The sequence below is a fragment of the Leuciscus leuciscus genome (genome assembly GCF_965113295.1).
Source record: "Leuciscus leuciscus genome assembly, chromosome: 9".
Taxonomy (NCBI): Eukaryota; Metazoa; Chordata; class Actinopteri; order Cypriniformes; family Leuciscidae; genus Leuciscus; species Leuciscus leuciscus.
In genome coordinates this window covers 2672497-2699436 of record NC_138733.1, presented here as the reverse complement: position 1 = coordinate 2699436, position 26940 = coordinate 2672497, and the positions used below count along the sequence as shown (strand labels likewise).

General features: G+C 38.2%; 1 protein-coding gene across 25 annotated transcripts in view; it reads right to left on the bottom strand.

The window, feature by feature from the left end:
* Positions 1 to 18984, bottom strand: part of LOC309506198 (uncharacterized protein) — a 317689-nt gene extending 298705 nt beyond the window's left edge. For 21 of the 25 annotated variants that reach the window (XM_082179827.1, XM_082179846.1, XM_082179835.1 and 18 more), the window contains exons 1-10: positions 18402 to 18984; positions 16583 to 16679; positions 15115 to 15220; positions 14479 to 14592; positions 13230 to 13343; positions 12862 to 12957; positions 10927 to 12651; positions 10184 to 10273; positions 9460 to 9639; positions 7851 to 8024 (exon numbers count right to left, since the gene is read on the bottom strand). In XM_082179827.1, the coding sequence (XP_082035953.1) occupies positions 7851 to 8024; positions 9460 to 9639; positions 10184 to 10273; positions 10927 to 12651; positions 12862 to 12957; positions 13230 to 13343; positions 14479 to 14592; positions 15115 to 15220; positions 16583 to 16679; positions 18402 to 18716 (3011 nt within the window). In that variant the 5' untranslated portion in view covers positions 18717 to 18984. The remainder of the gene's footprint in view (positions 1 to 7850; positions 8025 to 9459; positions 9640 to 10183; positions 10274 to 10926; positions 12652 to 12861; positions 12958 to 13229; positions 13344 to 14478; positions 14593 to 15114; positions 15221 to 16582; positions 16680 to 18401) is intronic. The other 4 variants (XM_082179848.1, XM_082179847.1, XM_082179834.1 and 1 more) reach the window with 4 other exon arrangements.
* Positions 18985 to 26940: the final 7956 nt, after the last annotated feature.

Genomic DNA, 26940 nt, shown 5'->3' with positions numbered 1-26940 from the left:
CACACAGAGACAGTAAAAATGTAAAAGCTGAAAATAACATTAATGTTGTTTTCACAATCAGTCAAATCACTATGAGCAGAATTTAACTCATATAAGAGACTCATTATCTGATGATCTCCGACGAAATATTCACACACATGTGGTGTTACTGAGCCTGGTACAATTTTCTTTTATTTCTAGTGAGTAAAACAGCCACTTGAATTTTAAATGAAAATATGATGATGAAAATTATTAAAAACTACTGTTACCATAGTATCTGCAGTTTATAATGATGATTATCCTTCAGATCATGGAGCAGCTTCACTCCTGAATCTCCTAGTTTGTTCCTATTCAGATTCAGTTCTCTCAGGTGTGAGGGGTTTGATCTCAGAGCTGAAGCCAGAGCAGCACAACCTTCATCTGTGACACCACACTTACTCAAGCTGTAGAGAACAATGACACACTCTTCACTCTCTCATATCAGCATAGACTTCATTATCAAAGATAAACCAATAACATAAGCTCAAATCACCATGTTATATGGATCTTGGTCTGTGTCAGAGCACAAAACATCATAACACAGCTGCAGTCTAACAGGGCTCTACGCTAACTATTTTCCCAAGGAGTACATGTGCTCCTAAATGAAAAAATTTAGGAGCACACAAAGAAATATAGGAGCACAGTGAAAAAAGTTGATTAAACTGCTAAATTCATATGGATTAGTTTTATGATCTTTTTATGAACTTTTTTCGACGCATCAAAGTGGTAGTTGTGTAGGCTGTCAATGGAGGGAAAGAAATCTCTACATTTCATCAAAAAGTTCTTCATTTGCCTTCCGAAGATGAGTGAAAGTCTTACGGGTTTGGAACGACATGATGGAGAGTAATAAATGACAGAATTGTCTATTTTGGGTGAACTACCCGTTTAATAATTATGCAATTATAATTTTAGCCTTCTTCAAAATATATAAAAAGAATGAACACCTCAATAAAGTATAAAGTGCTAAAAACAAAACAAATGCCCGCTTGCTTTTTTCCTTTGCAGTACTTGCAGTAGGCTACATTAAGTTGTCCTCAAAAATGAGTTTTTGTCGTCTTCCTGTCCTCAGTGTCGACTGATTTGGTCGTAACTTCAGTTTCTGCACTTAGTCTTTTGGTGAGACCTAAACGTTGTTAATAAAATTTTGATACTCATTTGCAAGTATTGATAGTTCCTTTTGTTTTTTTGCACTTGGTCTTTTGAGATAATAGGCTTCATACTGTGTTGTGTATCTAGTGTTTACTTTACTTTTTTTATGGTGTAGGGGCCTGTTTACACCTGGTCACTTCATGCGTTTTTACTGATCAAAACGATTCCATTTACACCTAGTCACATAAGTGTGTTTTCGCAAAACTGATATAAATCGGATCTTCTATTCCCGCGCTATATGCAGATTTAATGTAGGCCTATGCAGAGTTCACATCACCAAAAGCAAAAGATATGAGCTGCATTTTATTGATCATAAGCTCATTTCAAAATCAGCGATAGGAGAGAGCGACAGCAGCACTGGTAGCCTAATATCATTTCATTTCTTTACTATTAATGAATATGATTATGTGTTGAGCGTCTACGACTAACTTTCACTTTCATTTGCGGCAGTTTGCGCGTTGGCTTGATGAATAGATCGCTCATCTGTCGTGATGCGTGTTGCAGTAGCGTCATCATATCTGGTTATAACATGAGATAGCCAATAACACGCTCTCACACGTTTATTTTTAGCACCGGTGGGGAGAGTCACTTGACTCTCTCACTTAAAATCCAGCAGTTCCCGCACATTCCCACACTATTTCAGTGATTGGCTCATTGGTTGCGAATCGTCGCTCTCATTTGAATAAAGTTAAGCGTGTCATGATTAAATCGCGCAGTTGCGACCCCGTCCTCTTGCTTGCTTTCCATGTGAAATCAATGGTATGCTTCGCTTCACTGCGCTGTTGTTTAGTGTATTGAGAACAGCCCGTCACTCGCGCACTGTGCTCGTAAATTATTTTTCAAGCTCGCACATAACTATTTTTAGCCGCAAATGCGAGTGAATTACTCGCACTGTAGAGCCCTGTCGAACTTAAGCAGGAAATATATATATATTAGGGGTGTAACGGTTCACAAAATTCACGGTTCGGTTCGATACGATACACTTGTGTCAAAGGTTCGGTTCGGTACGTTTTTGATACAGCAAAAAGAAAGAAATGCCAGAGAAATTTCCTTCATTTAATTTTTTTTTATTCTTTTTTTTATTAAAACTAACATAATAAAGTATGATATTTTTTTACTTTGAGCAATTCTAGAGCTATAATTGACTCTTCTTAGGAGCATATAAAACAAAACAGCTCTTTGGAAAAAATGAAATGTAATATTGTAGTAGTTATAAACAAAGGTTTATTTTAGTTCAGATTAACATTTGAGGGCAGCAATTGTATTCATAATGTCAAAATAAAACCGACGTAATGTTACTTGAAGTTACTTGATGTTTATAGTAGTGCTGTACGATTAATCGTATCGCAATCGCGATGTCAAGCCTACGCGATTTTATGACGCAAAATGCTGCGATTTTATATTAAATAAACAAATTAGCGCAATTAATGCAGCATCTGTAATTTTTTGGCATCCTTTGGCTAGTGTTACATGATCCCGCTCTTATTCATGCAAATGCTTTTAAACCATTCATGCGCGATAAGACAAAAAAGAACGCGCTGTCAGTGAATGTCCTCCTGACACACACACACACAAACACATACACGACCCACAGATAGACGCGCGCCAGTATCAAGTTCTCTTTCGCTGTAGAACGAACAACACCAGAGGTGTCAAGTAACGAAGTACAAATACTTCGTTACATTACTTAAGTAGAAATTTTGGGTATCTATACTTTACTGGAGTAATTATTTTTCAGACGACTTTTTACTTCTACTCCTTACATTTTCACGCAATTATCTGTACTTTCTACTCCTTACATTTTAAAAATAGCCTCGTTACTCCTAGTTCATTTCGGCTTGTTTTCATTCCGTCTTGTCGTCGTTAAAAAAAAAAAAAAAAAATTGGCCAATTACACAAACGGTTAATAGATCTGAGTCCCGCCTCCTGAACACACATCGCTAAACTGATTGGCTTTGTGTTTTCTTTCTAACTTGTGAGAGGCTGTAGTCATATTTGGTTGTGCGAAGCGCCAAAACTTCTCCGAGTCCTAAGGAAACCTAGATGCGGTAAGCGAGGGAGAAATCAACAGTTCTGTGCTCAAGAATACGGGGCAAATCGCGTCAAATATTGATTTGGGGACAGACGTTTTTACAATATAATGACAATCGTAACATAACACTAACATAATCGTTAGTGTGTGTGTGTGTGTGTGTGTGTGTGTGTGTGTGTGTGTGTGTGTGTGAGCGAGAGAGTGTGAGTGTTGTGTGTGTGTGTGAGCGTGAGCGAGAGAGAGAGAGAAAGAGAGTGAGTGAGTGAGTGAGTGTGTGTGTGTGTGTGTGTGTGCAACTCTACATTATAGGGTCAAAATATCCCCACAAAGATGTCAATATTCAAAATCCTTGTCCTTTTTTTTTCTTTCTTTTTTTTCAGAAAACAGCTTATAATCAGACTTTTGTTTTTTGAAAATGTAAAAATGCAGACAGTTTTCTGTAATAGGTAAGGTTAGTCTATAGGGGGGTAGAATACACAGTTTGTTTGTACAGTATAAAAATCATTCTATGGAAAGTCCCCATAAAACATGAAAAAATAACATTGCTTGGTCTGTTGAAGGCTGGTCTTGTTGAAATGAGAGGCCTGTTGATCAAATCATCCCAGTCTCATCAGCTGGACTGAAAGAAGTTTCAGTGCTCTTAGGACACTGAAAACATGGCTCAGAGGTCACAAGTGACACGACAGTATTGCTGTGTGTCGTGTCCAACAGGACAAACTGGACAGTATTGATGTGAAACATATGCCAACAGTTCATTTCTGTTAAATGATTAGTTCACTTAGTTAAAAATGAAAATTCTGTCATCATTTACTCACTCTCGAGTTGTTTCAAACCAGTTTCTTTCTTCTGCTGAACACATAAGAAGATATTTTGAAGAATGTCGATAACCAGACAGTTGATGGTAGCCATTGACTTCCATAGTATTTTTTTTTTCCTACTATGGAAGTCAATGGGGTCCATCCACTGTCCTGGTTATCGACATTCTTCAAAATATCTTCTTATGTGTTCATCAGAAGAAAGAAATTCATACAGGATTGAAACAGTTTGAGGGTGAGTAAATGATTTTCATTTTGGGGTGAACTATATCACTTTAATGAAAGATGCAGACATGTGTTTGGCTTCTTCAAAAAGCAAGGAACAAGACAGTATTGCACTATTGCATTGCACTATGAGTGGAGTAAAGTTAAGTCTCTGTTAAACTGCCACCATGTCTTTATTAGTTATTTGTAACATTACAGAATTAATTAATTTACGTATTGTTAAGGCCAATATAGACTAAAAACCTTAATACATTATCCTATTAGTTTCCTGATTCCTCCGCTTATTTAGCTTATTTATTTAGAAAATTAATTTTCTATAATGGGCATATATATGGCTGAAACAGGTAGCCTAGTGCATCATCCCAAATTTTTCAACATCAACATTTTAATATAATTATAGTCAAATGTGGCCTTTGGAGAAATGTGTTTTTTTGAGGAGGGGGGTAGTGCACTATGCCCAGTGGCGCGGCCTAAGCTTTTGTCCTTAATGGCATTTTTTGTCCTTAATGGCATTTTTTTCCTTACATTACTTTTACTTTTATACTTTAAGTAGTTTTGAAACCAGAACTTTTATACTTTTACTTGAGTAAAAAGCTTGAGTTGATACTTCAACTTCTACAGAAGTCTTTTTAAACCCTAGTATCTATACTTCTACTTGAGTAATGAATGTGAATACTTTTGACACCTCTGAACAACACACATGTATGCCAAAATGAACGCTCTGCCTGTGAATGTCCTGACTGTGACACACAGAAAGACTCGCGCTAATATAGTGTGTGCGCACAAAACAGCATGCCAGAATACAGTTCTCTTTCGAGCTTGAACGAACAATAACACACACAATTATGCCAAAATGTCTTTTTGTCGGGTATCTTCATAACATAAGATCGTAAAGAGTTGCGACTCGTGAGAGAATGAGGCACGTGTGAGATCTGCGTCTCTGACCGCAGCGGCTGGTCTTAAAGGGACAGTACACAGTAGCCACTAATTATATCTGTCGCTAAAGTTAATCAAAGAACAAAGGGGACAGAGAAAAACACTCACTGCTCTTGACTAAAGAACTTTTTTCTTTAGGCAGATTATCACTAATCTGGGTGTGCATTTATTTTCCTTGAGAACCAAGCAAGTTGACTCATGAAACCATTTGTTTATTATATCGCATATCGCAATCGCAATATTGACCTCTATTATCGCAATATGACATTTTCCCCAAATCGTGCAGCCCTACATTATAGCCTACTATTCCTGCCAAACTTCCATGGTTGCAGTTAGTGTTACTACAGTAAATCCATGGTGAATGTTGCTGATGTGTGGACACTGGATAGTTCATTCATGGTAGGGATGCACCGAAATGAAAATTCTTGGCCGAAACCGAAAACCGAAAAAGAGGAAACTAAGGCCGAAAACCGAAAACCGAAACACCGAAATAAATTATGCCAATTGTTAGTACCATTGCATTTATGGCTATGACTGTGTACTAACTTTACTATAATCAAGGCATTGCATAAATTAATATTAAAGTTTCAAAGAATAAATCAATTAAAATTGTATGCAAATATTTATTTAGCACATTGCAAAGTATAAAATTAAATGTTTAACTTGACCCCACTCATGTGTACATTAAATAATAATGTAAAAGCCTACTGGCCTGCAGAAAGGTTTAAAAATGAAATGTTCTCTCATAAAAACAAAGTGCATTTAGGTCAATACTGCCATAGCCCATAATAATATCTGCAGCTATATGCTCATGGACGTGAGTTGCAAAAACCATAAACAGCTAAGGTAAACACACACACCTCTGATAAATGACGGCTGCTCTGGTACACGCAAGGTCTCTCGCTCCCTCTCTCTGCCGCGCGCACGCTACGTTTGCGCGCTCATGCTCGCTCGCGATTCCGGGAGATTTAAACTAATTTGCGGGCATCAGGGAGCCGCTATCAATACGCGGGAGACTCCCGGAACTTCCGGAAGACTTGGGACGTCTGTGTTTTAAAAATCGCTGTCCGTGGGTCACTCTCAGATATATTGAAATACGTCCACACCGCAGATATGTTGCTTCAGACAAGCACGTGCAGGTCGCGGTATCTGCTGTTTGCGTCATCACAACATTTCGGCCGTATTGTTTCGGTGATAAAAGTCTTTCGGCCGAAAACCGAAAATGCTCTTTTGGGCCATTTTCGGCCGAAAATTTTCGGTGGCCGAATATTCGGTGCATCCCTAATTCATGGCGCAATGTTTCTTCCAGGTTTCCACGTCAGCGCTGTTTGATCCGTTAATAACAAAGAAATGTGAATGTTTCTCACTAGATCTCGCAGCAATGTTATTACTTCAGTGGCGAATTCAAATGCTTTCTTTACTGGATCTCTTATTAGCGCTGTGTAGTAACAGTGTCACATGATCACGATCGGCTCGCGCTGCACTGGTCCAAACTGATAAACGGTCCTTCAACCACACAATAACGAGCAGTTTCGTTCCGCTTGCATTACGTTTGCCATTTGATGTTGGGAAATGTTGTGGTCGCGCCGGCGTCTCTTACATTACAAATAACGCCTACATTTGAAATAACGAAATTTTGGTCGGCAGGAAAAATAGTCCAACGAACCGTTCGGTTTGAAAATGCGTACCGCAAACTGAACCGAAAGCCTCGTACCGAACGGTTCAATACGAATACGCGTAACGTTACACCCCTAATATATATATATATATATATATATATAAAAATGTAGCTGATATATATATATATATATATATATATATATATATATATATATAATTGTATGTTTATAATTTGTGCAATGTCTCTTTTTTAAAAAATGTCTCTTTGTCCTCTCCTGTCGCTCGACTGCTTCTAACAAGTACTTGCAAACATGGTAGAATAAGTACTTTACCTGCTAAACTAAAAAGCCACGCGAGATGCACGACAAACAAACAAACGCGACTTCAGCACGCGTAAACTGTTAAACACAGTAAACAAAACAAAGTTTCCTATCAAAGAAAAATGCACTAAAATCTAATGATAAAAGTAAACACTCACAAGCTGATGTCATCTCCTGTTGCTCGACTGCTTCTTCTAACAAGTACTTGCAAACACGGCAGAATAAGTACTTTACCTAGTTTTGGCCATGCCCTACTACTTTAGATTTAGATTTTAAACATGTAAAAAAAAAACTCTACATTATTCAGTTTTCTCCTACAATTAAAATCAATGGACTGTGTTAATCCTGACTGTGTTGAGATTGAGAGTGTTTAAAGTAAAGAGTGTTAAATTTTGATTGTGAGTAAGTGTGTTTATCAGAGTGACTATCGGTACAGCAGTATCACCTTAATAAGAAGAAGTTCATGTGTTCAATCATTTACAGATCAATCACATTAACTCACAGCAACAGGAGAAATAGAGCTAATGCTTCAAACAGAAAAATATAAATTCTCTTACATCATATGAATAGACATGAAATTAAATTGATGAATGATTTGATCATGTTGTTTCAATAGGTTTGTAATATATGTAACAGTTAGTTTTCCCTGAATTTAATTTTGATGTTGCTTTATGAATTAAGGAAATTGGAAAATTCATTGCCACGGTTTCATGTGAGAGTTATGTATGATCTTACCACAGTTTCTCCAGTTTACAGTGAGGATTCTCCAGTACATCAGATATCAGCTTCACTCCTGAGTCTCCTAGTTTATTATATGACAGATTCAGTTCTCTCAGGTGTGAGGGGTTTGATCTCAGAGCTGAAGCCAGAGCAGCACAACCTTCATCTGTGATACCACAATCACTCAACCTGTAGAGAACAATGACACACTCTTCACTTTCTCTGTAGCACATCTATGTTTTAATGATTACAAATAATACATCTCTGTAGAATAAAATGTAGCTGATATTCATCTAATCATGTTCACATTAACAGTGTTATAGATGGATACCGACACTGAGAATAGTTTAATTTGATCAATATAAATGTGAATTAAATGAGATGCCTATTCAGTTATCAGAAATTAATATTCTTTATTTTGCTTAGCTCTCTGCACCTATTTTTTCATCATTATGTTTATTGTTAGTATTTGTTTGTGTACAATGTTTTATTTCATTAGTTTAGTTTTGTTGTGTGTAAATCAGTCTTGAACAAAGGTGTCATGTGATGCAGTGGCGAGGCCAGGAATTTTAAAGTGGACCTTGGTGAAATAGGGCCGACCTCAATACCTACTCTCAGATTACATAATTTTACAACATGGGATAAAAATAATGAAAAATATAGCTTCAAGCAGCGATGATGGGCCCAAGACCCGGTCCCAGTGCCACCACCACTTTCAAGACTGGATTCCAGTATTCCCTCTGCATCACAGAAATCATACAGACTGAAGTTATAAAAGGGACAAATCTTTATCAGCACTGAGAGATGGGTTCTCAAATATAGGCGAATATGTATGATGCATCTCCTCGTTTTGCAGCCACTTTGCGCCTACTTTTTGCAAATTGGATATATATCCTCATGGACAATCACATATATCCATGTTTTTTCTATATCCTAAGTATTACCAAACCATCTGTGATGTACGTGTGTGGTTAAGAGCCTAAGCAGTCAAGTGGAAAGATGTTGCGTATGTGCAGGTGAGATTACCCTTCTAAATATTTTTTTCCACAAGTAAATAAGAGATTCGTTGTGCAGTGTGGACAGCTCCCTTGATTAAAATGGAACTTTGTGAGATCTTCATCGGGATGAACTAAGATGAGTGACAGCTTTTATAGTGATTCTAAATGTAATGCTCTTTCTGCATTTTCTAGGCAATATATAATCCATTCAGATTTTGAAAAAATCTTTTGTTTTTTATTGCTTGACCAGTACACACGGCAAAGTTTAGGGAGTGACATCTGCTAAATTCATGTATTTGAGCAATGCTTATTATCCTTTATGTGTGATTTTTCTCTTTTACCACAAGTAAATAAATTGGTGTCTCATTTGATTAGGTGGAGCAGCCGTCAATCTGAGCCGTCAATCTGGCATTTATGTAGCCTTGCCACTGATGTGATGTGAGTTAAGATGAATGAAATGAGCTTTAGTTTCAGATATCAAGTACATTAACTGTGATTATGTTGAATGTGATTCATGTAAAATCATTATATGTAAATTACAATCCTAAACACTTGGTCTCACTATAAACTATTTAAAAATATCTCTATCTGAGCACATGATGTGACTATCAGAGAGATGATCTTACCACAATTCCTTCAGTTTACAGTGAGGATTCTTCAATCCAGTAGAGAGTAGCTTCACTCCTGCGTCTCCTAGATTATCCCCATTCAGATTCAGATTCAGCGTTCTCAAGTGTGAGGGATTTGATCTCAGAGCTGAAGCCAGAGCAGCACAACCTTCATATGTGACACCACACTTACTCAACCTGTACAGAACAATGACACACTCTTCACTCTCTCAGATCAACAGATACTTCATTATCAAAGAGAAACCAATAACATCAAATCACCATGTTAGATGGATCTTGGTCTGTCAGAGAGCACAAAACATAATGATAACACAGCTGCAGTCAAATTCAAGCAGGATTTTTTTTAATGATTATTATTTGTAAGTTCATCATTTGTGCAATACCTATTTTTTACACAATTAATTAAATATGTCAGTGAGTTTTACTGTTATTCAAAGAAAGTATGTATCTTTGTGAGAAAGATTATATAAAACTGATATTTAAGTTTTTACCTAAATATAAAAATATATTTTTACATTTAAATTAAATTAAATAAAAAAATTCTAAATATAAATGTGTATACATACATTCCAAATGCATATATCTGAAAATAAATTTCTCATACAAAATGTCATAAAAAAAACTTTTAAAGCTGAAGTGAGACACTTTTTGTTACATTATTAATTAATAAATTTAAGTAAAAAATGTTTTAACAGTGATGGTTGTTCTCAGTGTTACTTACACAGCTGATCTCGTTGCTGTAACCACAGGCAGGAGCTTCTGAAGAACTTCATCTGCTGTGTTTTGTGCTTTCTGGGTGACAGATGAGTCACTATTTGAAAATAACAAATAAATAAAAGAATGCTAATAATAATAATAATAATAATAATGGTGTAAGTAAATAATACATTAAATACATTCAATAGTTTTCAATTAAACAAACACTGCTTTAAAAAGGATATGTAAAGGTTTTAGTATTTAACTGTAGATGCTACTAAACGTATTCAGCCAACACACATTTGTTTTTACTTTTTGTCAATGTTGCTGTGGCAGGTCACAATCATCACAATTTCAGGAGAGATTTACTGCACAATAATTTAGCGGATTCACAAATGGAAGGCTGCATCCTAGTGAGGTTGAGTCATTCCTAGTTCAGTCCTTCTGAGGCTTGAAGGCTCAAGTCCTCCTCAGCATTAACACAAAGGATACAGTTGATGTATCCTTCAAAATGAACTGAATTAAAGACGCAAAACGAAGGCTGCCTTCAAAGGATCAGCCGAGATATGCCTTTGGTGGCCCTTGATGACGAGGCAGCCGAGATATGCAACCTTACTAGGACACAGCATCCGTTCGAGAAACACCCACAAATTACGTACAATATCCCAGAAATCAATCTGTGCCCCATGATTTAAACACCTCTGATCTCTTTGTTTCTCTGGGTTCATAATGTTTTAGACTGTAATGATTGTACTCAGTGTTACTTACTTATCAATAGTGGCTCCAAATAAGCTGTTTAGGTTAAAATTATGCAGTGTCTGCTCTGAGGACAACAACACAAAAACTAAAGCTGACCACTGAGATGAGGAGAGTTTTACATCACGTAATCCTCCACGGCTCATGCGAGGTTGAGCTTCGTTCACTAGAGAAAGATCACCCAGTTCATTCAGACAGTGAAACAGATTGATGTATTTATCTGGAGAGGGAATCTCACTGATCTTTTCTTTAATATAGTCAACTGTTTTCTCATTGTTGTGAGAGCTGTTTGCTGTCTGTGTCTTTAGTTCTTGTAAGAGACTCTGATTAGACTTCACTGACAGACCCAGAAGGAAACGAAGAAAAAGGTCCAGATGCCCATTTTTACTGTCTAAAGCCTCATCCACAGCTCTCTGATGGAGATCCGATAGGGAAACTTTGTCTCCATTAGTTGGTTTGGTAATCTGGTCAAACACATTGATGTTATTGTTGATAAAGGAGAGATGCACATATAGAGCTGCTAGATGTTCCTGAATGCTCAGATGAACAAAGCAGAAGACTTTCCCCTGACACAAGCCCAACTCCTCTCTGAAGATCTGAGTGCACAATCCTGAGGAAACTGATGCTTCTGCCTCATCAATGCCACACTCGCTCAGGTCTTCCTCATAGAAGATCAGGTTGCCTTTCACAAGCTGTTGATAAGCCAGTTTCCCCAGTTTGACAATCATGTCTTCATCTTTCACTTTCTTCTCATAGTCCTTCTCATGTTTGATGTTGGTCTGAATGATCAGGAAGTGTGTGTACATTTGAGTGAGAGTCTTGGGAATCTCTCCTCTCTCTGCTTCACTCAACATCTCCTCTAGAACAGTGGCTGAGATCCAGCAGAACACTGGGATGTGACACATAATAAAGAGGCTCCTTGATGACTTCAGGTGTGTGATGATCCTGTGGGCCAGACTCTGATCACTGATTCTCTTCCTGAAGTATTCCTCCTTCTGTGTGTCACTGAAGCCTCGTACCTCTGTCACTCGATGGACACACTCAGAGGGGACGAGATCCGCTGCTGCTGGTCTGGAGGTGATCCAGATGAGAGCAGAGGGAAGCAGATTCCCCACAATGAGGTTCATCAGCAGCTCGTCCACTGAGGCTGATTCAGTCACATCACACAACCTCACATCGCTCTGAAAATCCAGACACAGACGACACTCATCCAGACCATCAAAGATGAACAACACTTTATACTCATCACTGGATATTTCCATTTCTTTGGTTTCAGGGAAAAAGAGAAGAAGAAGATCTGAAAGACTGAGTATTTTGTCCTTCATCAAGTTGAGCTCTCTGAAAGCAAGTGGAAATATGAGCTGGACGTCCTGATTCTCTTTCCCTTCAGCCCAGTCCAGGATGAGCTTCTGCACAGAGACTGTTTTTCCAATGCCAGCGACTCCCTTTGTGAGCACAGTTCTGATGGGTTTGTCTTGTCCAGGTAAAGGTCTAAAGATGTCACTGCATTTGATCGGTGTGTCCTCTGTTTCTACTCTGCTGGACTGTCTCTCAATCTGTCTCACCTCATGCTCATTATTGATCTCCCCACTTTCACTCTCTGTGATGTAGAGCTCTGTGTAGATCTCATTCAGGAGTGTTGGGTTTCCCTGCTTTGATATTCCCTCATACAAACACTCAAACTTCTGTCTCAGATTTGATCTTAATGTGTTGAGGACTTCAGATTTGGAGTCAAAGCTGTAAAATGCCAGATTATTAAACAAGTTAGAGTAGTAAATATCTATAAATTACTACATTTATTTTTTTGTTTGCTTTATTATAGGATATAGAACATCATTATGTCTCTGAAATGTTTCAATTATTAATCATGTGTTCAAGTGATGTGTAATGTGTGCATTGCAACACTTAAAATTAAACAACAAAAACAAAAAAGTCCTACATTTTTACCTGAAACAAGGATACATGCTTTCATTAAAGTCTTGTGGTTGAATCACAGGCTTGTACACAGTTTTGTTTTTAACTGGTCTGGATAGAAGATTTGACCTTACATCAGAATGAAGAGGGTAAAGAATCAGACACACTGATATTGATGTAATTGTGTCATTAACTAAGTAACATACCAACAGCTTTTATAGTGTGTAAATGTATTAATGATACAATACATAGAGCTTTACACAAGGGCTTAATGTTGATCATTAATAGACTGCAACTTGCAGGATTTGAACTCATTATACTGCTGTACTGTATATTAACAATTTCATAAAAATCAAATATAAGCATATATTATAAGCATTACTTTAATAGAAATGATATACCTGAGATCAGGCTGTGTGTCTCCACTCTTAAACTTTGGTGGCGGATCCATAGAGCGGTTACTCTTCATAGACACACAGCTGGACTCTGGGTTTGAGCTCTTCTGCTGGACTGAACTGGTTTTAAAACGAATAAAATAAAAAGCATACAGACTTATAAATGTTGTGCACTTTTACAGGAAACTTCTGTCTTAGGAAAGACCAGGGAATGTTTTATTCCCACACTTATCTGCAACATATTATACTTGCATTGAAATCTAACAGCAGGAAGGGTACGTTGTAACAGTATAGAAGACCAGTATAGTAAGTTGTGTGCATTAATTAATTGTAGTTTTTAAACTTTTTCTAAATAATTTGATGTTATTCCCCTCCCCTACCCCACTCCCACTTAAATACAAAATGATTAATATTAGGAAAGTTTTAATTCAAAACAAGCAAATAGGAAACGCCTATAGAAAAAATACATTAAACATAGGCTAACAATTCTCTCTCTCTCTGTGTGTGTGTGTGTGTGTGTGTGTGTGTGTGTGTGTGTGTGTGTGTGTGTGTGTGTGTGTGTGTGTGTGTCACTTTCACAGCTATAACAAATTTATATTTTCCCATATTGAAAGTAGTGTTACAACACTCCCCATCATATATGATATTTCTATTTTTTATTTGTTGGTGTAAGGTTAATGCGGATGATATAAACTTAAACAAGATAACATGCTGATTCTGGTGATACCAGGCCTGTCATTTAACATTCATTGACTTGATCAAAATCAGAAGTTTCTCTTGTTGACAAGTTATAAAAGTCAGAGCGAGGGGCTTGTTGTGGCATTGAGTGTTTGCAGGTGTTCTGGAATGTACCACAAGTACCATTTGTTTGATTTTACGTACTTAATTTGTTCTCTCTGGTGACTCAAGAATTGTACTTCTTTGTTTTAATGGATATCGTCTTTAAATCTTTGTGCATCCATGAGATGTACATCAGTAGAGTTGTAATTTGCACCATAAACCAACTTTTTGTAACAGTACTCTTGGTGTGAAACATCACTGTTCTGACCAGACACTGTGAAGCTTTCAACAAATCTGAACCAGCGGTTAGAAAAATCAACTCAATTTTACACCTACTCCATTATATAAAGGTGGAAAAAATCTCAGCTTACATTTACTTGATGTAATTGCTGGCATTAAACTAACTGTTTGATAAATTTTGCTTCAAATTAAAAAATGTCATGCTATAAGCATAACTTTTATAGTAATGATATACCTGAGATCAGGCCGTGTGTCTCCACTCTTAAACGTTAGTGGCTCATCCATAGACCAGTTACTCTTCACAGACACACAGCTGGACTCTGGGTTTGAGCTCTTCTGCTGGACTGAACTGGAACAGAGAACAGATTCAGTTTAATCCTCATCCAATGGAGTTTACACCATGTTAATTCATGTTAATTTTACTTTTAAAACAAAGTAAAAAAAACAAAAAAAACACATACAGGCCAACCAACTTATATAGCTACAGTATGCTGTGCAGTTTTACTGGAAATTTCTGTCTTACTCCAATATTTAAAGGTGGACAAAAATCTCCATTACCATCTATCTCCATGACATTTCCTGAAATCACTGACTGACCTAGCGTGTCCTAGAGTAGTCAGTAAAGTTTTGTTTGTACTCACATGATGATGTTTGTTGGTTTTATGGTCATAAATATGGTCATTTGCATAAATATGGCCATTTGCATGAGAGATTCAGTGATTAATTATCTGAAATTGATTTCTTCAAGGTTCCTTGATTTGATAAATATTCCCAATTGAATTTGAACCCTTTGAGCTTAACTTTTCCTATATTCTAATACAAAAATCTAATACTATAAGCACATCTTATAAAGAAATGTTATTCTTATTACCTGAGATCAGGCAGTGTGTCTCCACTCTTAAACTCTGGCGGGTCATTCATAGAGCAGTTACCCTTCATAGACACACTCTGGGTTTGAGCTCTTCTGCTGGACTGAACTGGAACAGAGAACAGATTCAGTTTAATCCTTTAGATTACTGTGTTCATTCTTTATGATAGGAACCATATTAATATAAACACATTCATCTTTCATCAAAAAGCACATTGAGGAAACTATCTTTTTATTTAACATTTTACGTTAGTATTAAAGGCACAGTATTTAAGTTTCACCACTAGAGGTCCCCTATTCACCAGAATGAGTGTGGAATCATGGGAGTTGTTGTTTTCAACTCCACAGCCATTGGAAAGGAATCCGACAGGAAATCATGTTAATGGTTGAGCTAATGTATTAAAGTTTTATTAACGTAACTGTGGTATGAAGCAGGTCGGGCCGAGAGCCACATGATATTTTACGTTGCTGTTTTTATTATGATTATATGCCACAGACAGCCGCTACTTCACCTTTCCTGTCGTTCTGTGTTTATTTTATGATTACAGTTACATTTAACATCCACCCCCTTCTTCCCTGAATTTGAACTTTGTTACAGTTACATTTGATCACTAAATACACATTATTTTATTTTATTCTAATAAAACAGACGCAAGCGCTGAATTACTACTCCTACAGGTCACTTTATGCAGTATGTTGGATTAAAATTGTTGTGTAACGCAGCGCTGTTTTACTTGGTCAAAATAATCATACTAATAATAATCATACTAAAATACATTTGTGACCCTGGATGACAAAACCAGTCACATGGGTCAATTTTTTGCAATTGAGATTTATACATCATATGAAAGCTGAATAAATAAGCTTTCCATTGATGTACAATATTGGCCGAGATACAACTATTTGAAAATCTGGAATCTGAGGGTGCAAAAAAAACATCTAAACATTGAGAAAAATCACCTTTAAATTTGTCCATTTATGTTCGCAATTATGCTGCATTCACTCACAAAAATAAATGTTTTATTTATTTACGGTAGGAAATTTACAAAATATCTTCATGGACCGTGATCTTTACTTAATATCCTAATTTTTGGCATAAAAGAAAAATGTATAATTTTGACCCATAAACCCGTGCGACGTGACTGGTTTTTGGTCCATGGTCACATTTGAGTGTGTTGAAAGCATTATAACATTACTCTGTGTGTTTGCTCTGTGGCTGCTATGAGACATTTGTTACACACTGCAGTAAGATAGATTGAAATTAGAATATAACATGCATTTAAGTCCAGGACTAGCTTAAGCCTCGTCTGTGAAACGGGCCAATATTGTGCCTTTAAAAACAAACAAATAAACAACAACAAAAATAAGACAAAAATAGGCTAAACATTTTTGTGATCAGAGGGGAGGGGGGGTCAAAAACTGATATTTTCTGTGAAGTAATACAATATTTAACAGTGTTTGTTGAAAGTACCTGCATCCTGGAGGAAAATCTCCATCTCTGGATCCTTGTGAATCAGCCATGATGAAGATACAGGAGAATCTGATGAGTTTGATCTCCTCCACTGACTCTGAATGAAGAAAAATTCACACACTAAATTAAATGATTAAATTACACAACCTTCATAATTTAGCTGAACATATCTGGAGTGTGGGAGAAAAAGGATCATGTGACTGCGTTAACTCAAGCTCAGTCATACATGTTTACACATATGCTGTTTAGGGTCATGAAATCCCCCTCTTTCAGCTTAAGTCTACCTCACAATCTTTTAGAAAAATGCAACTCAAATTGGGCGTGGACGTCTGTGAGAAGAAGGGAGGGAGTGGGTGTAACAGGGCAAGGCAGAAGAGGAAGAGGGGGACGAGCAACTGTCATCTGTCAGTGGCTCATGCCGGCTCTCACATAAAATCAGCAGTAAAACATGAGGAAATGAAAGATTTTATAGCCGGCAAAGTCCAATGAAATACACTAACCATCTGTTTGTCCTTTTAAAAGTAACTGAATGCCCTGCTACATATATTAGATTAAACCTTTGGATCACATTGGTGTGATTAGAACGTTCAGTGCATCATGTGATCAACTTCTAAATTCTAATTTAATGTATGTTCGTTTGGCCGGAAGCTAGTTATTTTACTTTATAAAGTTTTAAATATGGATATGTTTCTTACACAAATGCATCGCTTCGCTTCAGAAGGCCTTGATTAAAAGCATACTATTCAATATTTGTACCTTAATATAACAGCTTCGAAGTAATTTCGATGGTAAACGAACTCGTAGTAGGGTGAATCATCCCGCTGGCAAAACCAGCAATGCAAGTTTGAGAAGTGGCGCCCCGACAAATTGCGCGAGAATGACGACTTGCTTTACGGCACGACGTCACACACATCAACAACATATGAAGCAGCCTCTATGGAAGACACTAGCACGCATTTCAGACGTGAATCATGGCAGAGTTGACGAAGAAAACGAAGAAAGCGCGGTCGGAAGAGTCAAGGAAAAGAAAACGATAAACTATTTACGACAGTAACGTTGAATACAAGTACTCCACAGTGACTCTAGGGGTCACTGTTTGACAAAAATGGAAACTACATAGTGTACCTTTAACTCCCCCGGCGCATGTGGAGCACTTTTATGATGGATAGATGCACTTTTATGATGGATAGATGCACTTTTATGGACTTCAAAACAGAAACAGCCATTCACTGCCATTATAAAGCTTGGAAGAGCCAGGACATTTGTTAATATAACTCTGATTGTGTTCCCCTGAAAGAAGAATGTCATATACACCTAGGATGGTTTGAGGGTGTGTAACTCATGGGCTAATTTTCATTTTTTGGTGAACTGTAATCTGTAGACATATTAGCTATCATATTATTAATCAATCTACACAGCAAGGGTTAAATTACTATACTGTACAGTTGACCTAGCTGAGAGAGGACAGCCCTGATACCTCTTTTTACTCTTATAGGGATACTTAATCCACCGGCCATTTTAATCATACATGTTGCCTTAGTATAATAGATTAATTTTTGGAATAAAATGATCCCCAAAACCAAAAGATTTCAAAGTATTAGACAGAAAAAACATGGTCAAACCTATCAAAAGCCTTTTCATGATCTAATGACTGTGAACTGCGATGTTTTCCTCAGAGCTGCCTGATTCATCTCCTCTAAAACCTTTTTTTTTATTTTATTTTTTTATAATTCATCTCAGTTATATCATCAGCAGCAGCAGTCTGTGAGCCACTCTTGTCCATCACCATCTACCAGCATTGACACTTATTTCCACTCACCTCCTCTGTGACTCCATCTTGTTCCACACTCCTCTGCTCTGCTTCATCATTAATATGTTCAACAGTTTCAGCCCTAGATGTGGACGGACGCTGATCATCTCTATGTGGACACGCAAAGCATTTATGGCCCAAAACACCGCACTCAAAACACTTCAAACTCTCAGTGCTCGCATATACCATGTACGAGTTTTCTCCGTGATTCACACAGAAGGAAACTTCAAGTGCGCGCGTGGGTGAAGTCAGAAACATATAGACCTGGCGGCTAAAGGAAAGTACATGTGTAAGTGCCGCGTTTTTACACCCGAGGGGAATCATGTTTACAGGGCTCGCTATCGTCCCAAACTTCTGCAACTCTTTCGTAATCGCATCATTCGATACAAATGGAGGAACATTAGAGATCGTAATTTCTGTTGCTGCATCGGATAACAGGTTAACAGCAACAAACGCTTCTTTAACCCATAACCCGCTCACAGTCAACTGATTTATCAGCGATTCAGACTTCAAAAATACCACAATCGCTTTATCCACACGTGATGCCGACACTATATTATCAAATCCGATCTCCTCCCCGATAACCAGGAGCAGATCTATGGAGGCAGATCAGTCTCAAATATAATTCACGCAAAAGACATGATTCACAAATGCGTATACAATTTCACAAACAAAAAAATCCACGTGCGTGAAAAAGCAATTCACATGCGCAAAATAAAATTATATACTCATAAAATACATTTCACAAATGCAAAACACAATTCGTAGATATACAACTGTGCACAAAAACCTTTGAATGTTTAAAATGTACGAGTGTATCCTTGCATTTGAATGTGCAAATCGTCATTCACGTACGAATCGCCTTAGATATGTGTGTGTGTGTTTTTGAGACTTTCCTGGCAGCATAACACTCGTAACACAGAGCAGTCGTACTCTTTAGCCAATCAGATTTAAGCTTATCAATCGACCAATCAGTATCACGTGAGGGCGGGCCTACCTTCATGTTACGTCATCAGCTTTCGACTAGTTCATGGCTGAGCAGAGGTAAGTGCAGTTAATCGTTCATTTCTGTGTTTAGAAGTTAGAGATCAGTTGAAGCAATAGTTTATTAACTGCTGTTTAGTCCACATGTGAATATAAACATTTATTTTTAGTATTGATGGATTTTCATGTCCTGTCCACCACACATTCAACTGATGATAATGTATGTAATGACGTGCATATATAGGAGACATGTTTTGATCTGCATATATTATGTAGTTTTATTGTTTCAGATTTCCAAGACAGATGATGTATGAAGTTGCAGACAACCAGTACTGTGGTCTTACCATTTCTACTGTAATTCTTTGAAAACAGTCATGTTGCAAGCCATCCATTTTGACAGTTGTTTCAACAAGTGGTTGAAAGTGATGCATTGTTACTGTATTAATTTGTCTCCTGCGGACTATATGTACACGCTTTAGGAATAAAGCCTTGCTATGCATGCATTATTAAATGTTCTTGTAAGAATTAAAAGATTCAGACATAGTTCAATTTGATGTACACGTTTTATTAATTTGAAAGTTTCCGAATCCTTTGGGAATAAAATATATAAAATGACTTGATCATGATTAATGTTCCTGTTACATATGAAGATCATGAACTGACAGTCTAAACTGTGAAGCACAATATTCAGTACAGAGAAATATACGTCTCTTCAGGAGTTGTGAGATCCAGTCAGAGTGTACTTTGCTTTTAAGTATATAAATATAAGTGTAATACATCAAGTGAAAAGTTAAAAAATGAATTATTCAGTCCGGTCATCAGTAGACCTCTCTGTTAGGACATATAAGATTTTGTCCTGATATTTAAAGTACTAAAACCCCTATAGTACAAGAGGTGCAGACAGAGGACGTGGGAAATTAAGTGATGGTATTTGAATAGAGTTTACTGAGTAATCTTAGTCACATAATCTTAATTGCCTCTCTATAAGTACCTTTGTCTTATCAGCATAAAATCAGATTTGCCTATTTTACTAGGCAAAGTAAAATTAATGCTTCACAATATTGTCCTGTGAGACCTTAAGATGACAATAAAAAACCTTATTTAAAAACCTTGCGATGACAATACAGCACAAAACATAAGGAAATGCATGTTGAATATATTGGTAACACTCTACAATAAGGTACAATAACTTAGTTAACATTAGTTCATGTATTAAATAACCATGAGCAATACATTTGTTGCTATGTTTGTTAATCTTTGTTAACGTTAGTTAAAAATACAGCTGTTCATTGTTAGTTTACAGTGCATTTACTAATGTTAACAAGATTTTAATGAAGTATTAGTAAATGTTAACATTAACAAAAAATAATAAAGGCTGTTCACGTGCAGTTCATTATTAGTTCATGTTAACTAATGAAACGTTTTAATAAAGTGTTACCAATTAAGACATAAATACAAGAAAAAAAAGTATAAAAGAGAATTAAGAAACAACATGAATTAAGATGTTCGTGACTGCTATCCAGATGTCACACCAAAGGGGAGTAATCCTGATAAAATGCAGGGAAACAAGTGTTAATAATAATTTAACATCATACACAAATGGCAAAAAACACTGGGTGCTCATTACAATTGGTCTATTCACTATTTAAAGAACAATCTCGATGGGTATTATTGACCACAGATGATTGTTTTGCAATCATTAGCGTGATTGTAGCTGTGAAAGCTGTCTGTACCTTCAGCTAAAATACAACAGATAAGCATCATTCTTCTTCATTTTTGACACGATATGGGACATCTAATTACAACAACACTTGCTTACATCAGTTAATAGTTCATAAACTATTGCTTCAACTGATCTCGAACTCTTTAACTTCAGTAAACACAGAAATGAACGATTAACTGCACTTACCTCTGCTCAGCCATGAACTGGTCGAAAGTTGATGACGTAACATGTAGATAGGCCCGCCCTCACGTGATACTGATTGGTCGATTGATAAGCTTAAATCTGATTGGCTAAAGAGTACGACTGCTCTGTGTTACGAGTGTTATGCTGCCAGCAAAGTCTCAAAAACACACACACACATATCTAAGGCGATTCGTACGTGAATGACGATTTGCACATTCAAATGCAAGGATACACTCGTACATTTTAAACATTCAAAGGTTTTTGTGCACAGTTGTATATCTACGAATTGTGGTTTGCCTTTGTGAAATGTATTTTATGAGTATATAATTTTATTTTGCGCATGTGAATTGCTTTTTCACGCACGTGGATTTTTTTGTGTGTACGTGAATTAGGTTTCATGTATGTGAAATTGTATACGCATTTGTGAATCATGTTTTTTGCGTGAATTATATTTGAGACTAATCTGCTTCCATACTGATCTTCCACCGTCACTCCAGGCTCCGGCGCGCACCTGCAACCATTCCGGAGGGACAGAGACTCCATACCGGCGTTTGTAAACCGCGACTTTCCCCTTCTCTGTCCTCTGCCAAAAATTGAGAAAAAAATAATAATACCGAGGGGAAAACAAAGAAAAACGCTTGAAAAAGAAAACGCACTCGCACCCAACAAACAGAGCTCCTTCGCACACTCCCAGAATGCACCGGAGAGAGCAGGTTATGCCTGTACTGTAGCCAAGGAGAAAAAGAAACACAGGTGCACTTATGAACCACTTCTAATTATTATAATGTAATTCGAAAACATTATTTGTTTTTTAGTTCTCCAAAAAAACTATTTTTTTTCTAAATTTTTAGTTCTTTTCCAAATTTGAAATTATTTGTGTCAACTTCAAAAAAATAAAGAATGATGCACAAACACACACACACACACACACACACACACACACACACACACACACACACACACACATAAAAAAAAGACACGTTAACTTTTGTACACACACACAAACACACTTATGCAAGTGCAAACACACACCAATGAAAGTGTGGTAACTTGGTATGAAAAGACCACACAAGAGAGAGGAATGCAGGAGGGTAGGTTTACTAATAACTGCTCTTATTTTACAGGATTACATCAGCATGACCTGGCTATCCCACATAATCAAACATACTACAGCAACAGGTAATTCCCACACAACACACGCATATACACCCCCTAGTGGTAAAACTGGAATAGCTAGAATGAACTCAATCTACAGGGGAGAGCGGGGCACATCATAACACTTTTTGACTTTCTCAGTTTGTGTAAATCCACTTGGGGTTCAGAGTATTTTTTATTTTTTTTCACATTAATTTCACACGTCTAGTACAATTATGTGGTATTGTTTCATTAATACAGTTTATACTTTTTTCTTTATTTAGGCTGCCCTGAAAGAATGGAAGGGAATGTGACAACATGCCCCATAGGTGGGGCACATTGTAATATGACCATATGACCATATGTTAAAAATGTTATCTGATACAATCCAAATATATATATATATATATATAAGACAAACTAAATTATTTTGTCAACAAAATACAATTATCAACTTTTTCATATAAAATAATGGCATCTTTTCAGCACAGTTATTAATTGTGGAGTTCTGAAATTGAGAATTTAATCCTTCTCTGGTTGTTCTTCAATGGCTGCATAAATCCTTAACTCTGGAAATTCATAATACTCTTCATTGTTCTGTAGAGTCATCTCATTAGCTTCTTGAAACTGTCTAAATGCAGAAGGTAGAAAAGAAAAAAGAAAAGAAAAGAAAAAAAAATCTGTTTAGTATTATCTTCATGAACCTAACAGGCTTGATGCCAGTCAGACAGCACATCTCCTCAGGACTTTTCAAGTTGTTGCCAGTTCTCAAATCGGATACTTTAGTACAACAAGCTTTTGCCATTAAAGATCTCAAGCTCTTCAGACTCAGTTCCTTGACTTCTTTCAGAGGATTGCTGAAAAGAGGTTCATGTTGTATTCAGCTTTCGGGATCTGAAAACTCTCTCTCTTATAAGTTTCCATGCTTTTGAAACTGACTGATAAAAAGATGAAGTAGCCTACCACTCAAATCCAAATCAGTCAGCCTTATTAAAAACAACTGTTTGAAGTATTTACAAATGTCCACTTTTTGCAGTAAAGCACAAGATGTATCAGTCCACATGGATTCCCCAGAATACAACAGTCTTTGCACCGCTTGCATTTTGAAGGTCATAATTTGACTTTGTATATTCATTAGTCCTTGTCCAACTTCATTGACTGGCAAAAGCACAGCAAACAACAAACAACATCATGGCGGGTTTATTACACTCATTTTATGCCATATCATATAGGCAACTAAGTTGTTGGCAACCAGGGCCCTCCCCCTGTATGATAGCTTAGGTTACACCCACTTCCATCTGGACAATTTTCTTTTCAAGAAGGACAACTTTTTCAACCATACCCTCCCAGTTCTTTTCCTGATATCTTTCCCTCTCTAGATATACCCCTAAAAACCTCAACCCTTCATTTCTCCATTTAATTCCACCTGGGAGTACTGGAGGAGGCTTCTGTTGCCAATTCCCCATAATGAACCCTTCACTTTTATTCCAGTTGACGAGGCCTTTTTTTTAATAAATGTTTAGGCTTTCTTTTAATCATTTAATTAATATATATTTTTAAAAATATAAAAACAGTGACATCATCTGCATAAGCAGATACTTTAATAGGCCTGTTTTCAAAACCTTGTAAATGTTTCCTTAATTAACATAGTAGGGGTTCAATTGCTAAAGAATAGAGTTGTCTTGATAGAGGACATCCCTGACTAATACCCCTATTTATTAAAACTGGTTGACTAAGTCCACCTCCCACCTTGAGCATGACTGATGCCCCAAGTTTTATTCCTGATAAAAAATAATCTCCAATTCCAAAAGCTTTGAGAGTATTAAACAACTAGCAATGATCAACTCTATCAAAAGCTTTTTCTTGATCAATTGAAATATACCTAAATCTTGATTATCCATGTATACCATATCAATAACATCTCTTAAAAGAAAGAGGTTGTCCATTATAGTTCTCTTTGGTATACAATAAGTCTGATTTCTTTGTATCAAAGACCTAGGGTATGTTTTTTTTTGTCTATTTGAAAGACAATTCGCAAGAATTTTATAGTCCGTACATAATAGTGTCACTGGTCTCCAGTTTTTTAAAAGACCAAGGTCGCCTTTCTTGGGGAGTAATGAAAGTACAGCTCTTTTACAACTTAAAAGAGTTGTAAAACTCTACTTCCTTTTTAGAGAGCGGCTCCGCCCCCTGTGCTCTCCTGCTCTCTTCCTCCCAGGAACCAGAGGAGGAGGAAACAGGGGAGCCAGAAGAGTGAGCAGTCGGGCAGGAGTGAGCTCACGCACAAATCCCGCGCACCTTACTCTCCCCACAAAGAGAGGATTCTTCTGTACTCTTTTCCCAATCAGACCAGGATCTGAAGAGGATTTCCCTGATGACAGCATGTCACTAGAGGCTTCAGACGTGGAGGAGGGGTCGGGCTCGCTAGAAGACCGCCCCTTGCCGTCTAAGGACCCAAGCGACGCTAGAGCTAGGATGACTGCCAGTTAATCGAGATCTATCACTGAGGAGCCCACATAAAGCCATCTGTATAAATTGTTCCCTGTTTCCTGATGTTATCGGAATTTCAGGTGAGATTCTCAATTAATTCAGTTAACGGACACCGCCGGTGTGCGACACCTTGAGTACATTCATACCTCGATACCTGCGCTTCTCGTCCGGTGTGCGACACCTCGAGTACCTTCATACCTCGATACCTGCGCTTCTCGTCCGGTGTGCGACACCTTGAGTACATTCATACCTCGATACCTGCACTTCTCGTCCAGGGTGCGACACCTCGAGTACCTTCATACCTCGATACCTGCGCTTCTCGTCCGGTGTGCGACAGCTCGAGTACCTTCATACCTCGATACCTGCGCTTCTCGTCCGGTGTGCGACACCTCGAGTACCTTCATACCTCGATACCTGCGCTTCTCGTCCCGTGTGCGACAGCTCGAGTACCTTCATACCTCGATACCTGCGCTTCTCGTCCGGTGTGCGACACCTCGAGTACATTCATACCTCGATACCTGCGCTTCTCGTCCGGTGTGCGACACCTCGAGTTCCTTCATACCTCGATACCTGCACTTCTCGTCCAGGGTGCGACACCTCGAGTACCTTCATACCTCGATACCTGCGCTTCTCGTCCGGTGTGCGACAGCTCGAGTACCTTCATACCTCGATACCTGCGCTTCTCGTCCGGTGTGCGACACCTCGAGTACCTTCATACCTCGATACCTGCACTTCTCGTCCAGGGTGCGACACCTCGAGTACCTTCATACCTTGATACCTGCGCTTCTCGTCCGGTGTGCGACAGCTCGAGTACCTTCATACCTCGATACCTGCACTTCTCGTCCAGGGTGCGACACCTCGAGTACCTTCATACCTCGATACCTGCGCTTCTCGTCCAGGGTGCGACACCGAGTACCTTCATACCTCGATACCTGCGCTTCTCGTCCGGTGTGCGACACCTCGAGTACCTTCATACCTCAATAACTGCGCTTTTCATCCAGGGTGCGACACCTCGAGTACCTTCATACCTCGATACCTGCGCTTCTCGTCCAGGGTGCGACACCTCGAGTACCTTCATACCTCAATAACTGCGCTTCTCGTCCAGGGTGCGACACCTCGAGTACCTTCATACCTCAATACCTGCGCTTCTCGTCCGGTGTGCGACACCTCGAGTACCTTCATACCTCAATAACTGCGCTTCTCATCCAGGGTGCGACACCTCGAGTACCTTCATACCTCGATACCTGCGCTTCTCGTCCAGGGTGCGACACCTCGAGTACCTTCATACCTCGATACCTGCACTTCTCGTCCGGTGTGCGACACCTCGAGTACCTTGATACCACGATACCTGCACTTCTCATCTGGTTTCCGAAACCTTGAGTACCTTGATACCTCGATACCTGCGCTTCTCGTCCAGGGTGCGACACCTCGAGTACCTTCATACCTCGATACCTGCGCTTCTCGTCCAGGGTGCGACACCTCGAGTACCTTCATACCTCGATACCTGCACTTCTCGTCCGGTGTGCGACACCTTGAGTACCTTGATACCTCGATACCTGCACTTCTCATCTGGTTTCCGAAACCTTGAGTACCTTGATACCTCGATACCTGCGCTTCTTGTCCGGTGTGCGACTCCCTTAAGGCTCTGGCTTAGTCTGAGCAATCGAGGGCGCGGGCAGGTCGACACGTATCTCTGGCGACTTGACGCAGCTGCAAAGCGCTTGGGCAGAAAGTGGAGCATTGCTTGCAACGACTTCTGTTCAGCGTGAAGCGCTCACCGAAACCATCCACCGCAGGGCCGAAGAGACCAGTGGGGGAGACTGAGTCAAGCAATTTTCATCAACGCAGCTGATTTCTGTAAATGAATGTAAACCTAAAAGTATCTTGCAGCACACGGTGAAGTCAGTATGAACATTAACTATGATTTGAGAAAAATATAATATAAATTTTATATAAAACTATGTAAATGGCGCTCTGTGGCGTGGCAGGATTTTGAACAAGATCCTGAGCCATAGTTGGGCGCTGCCGGTGTGT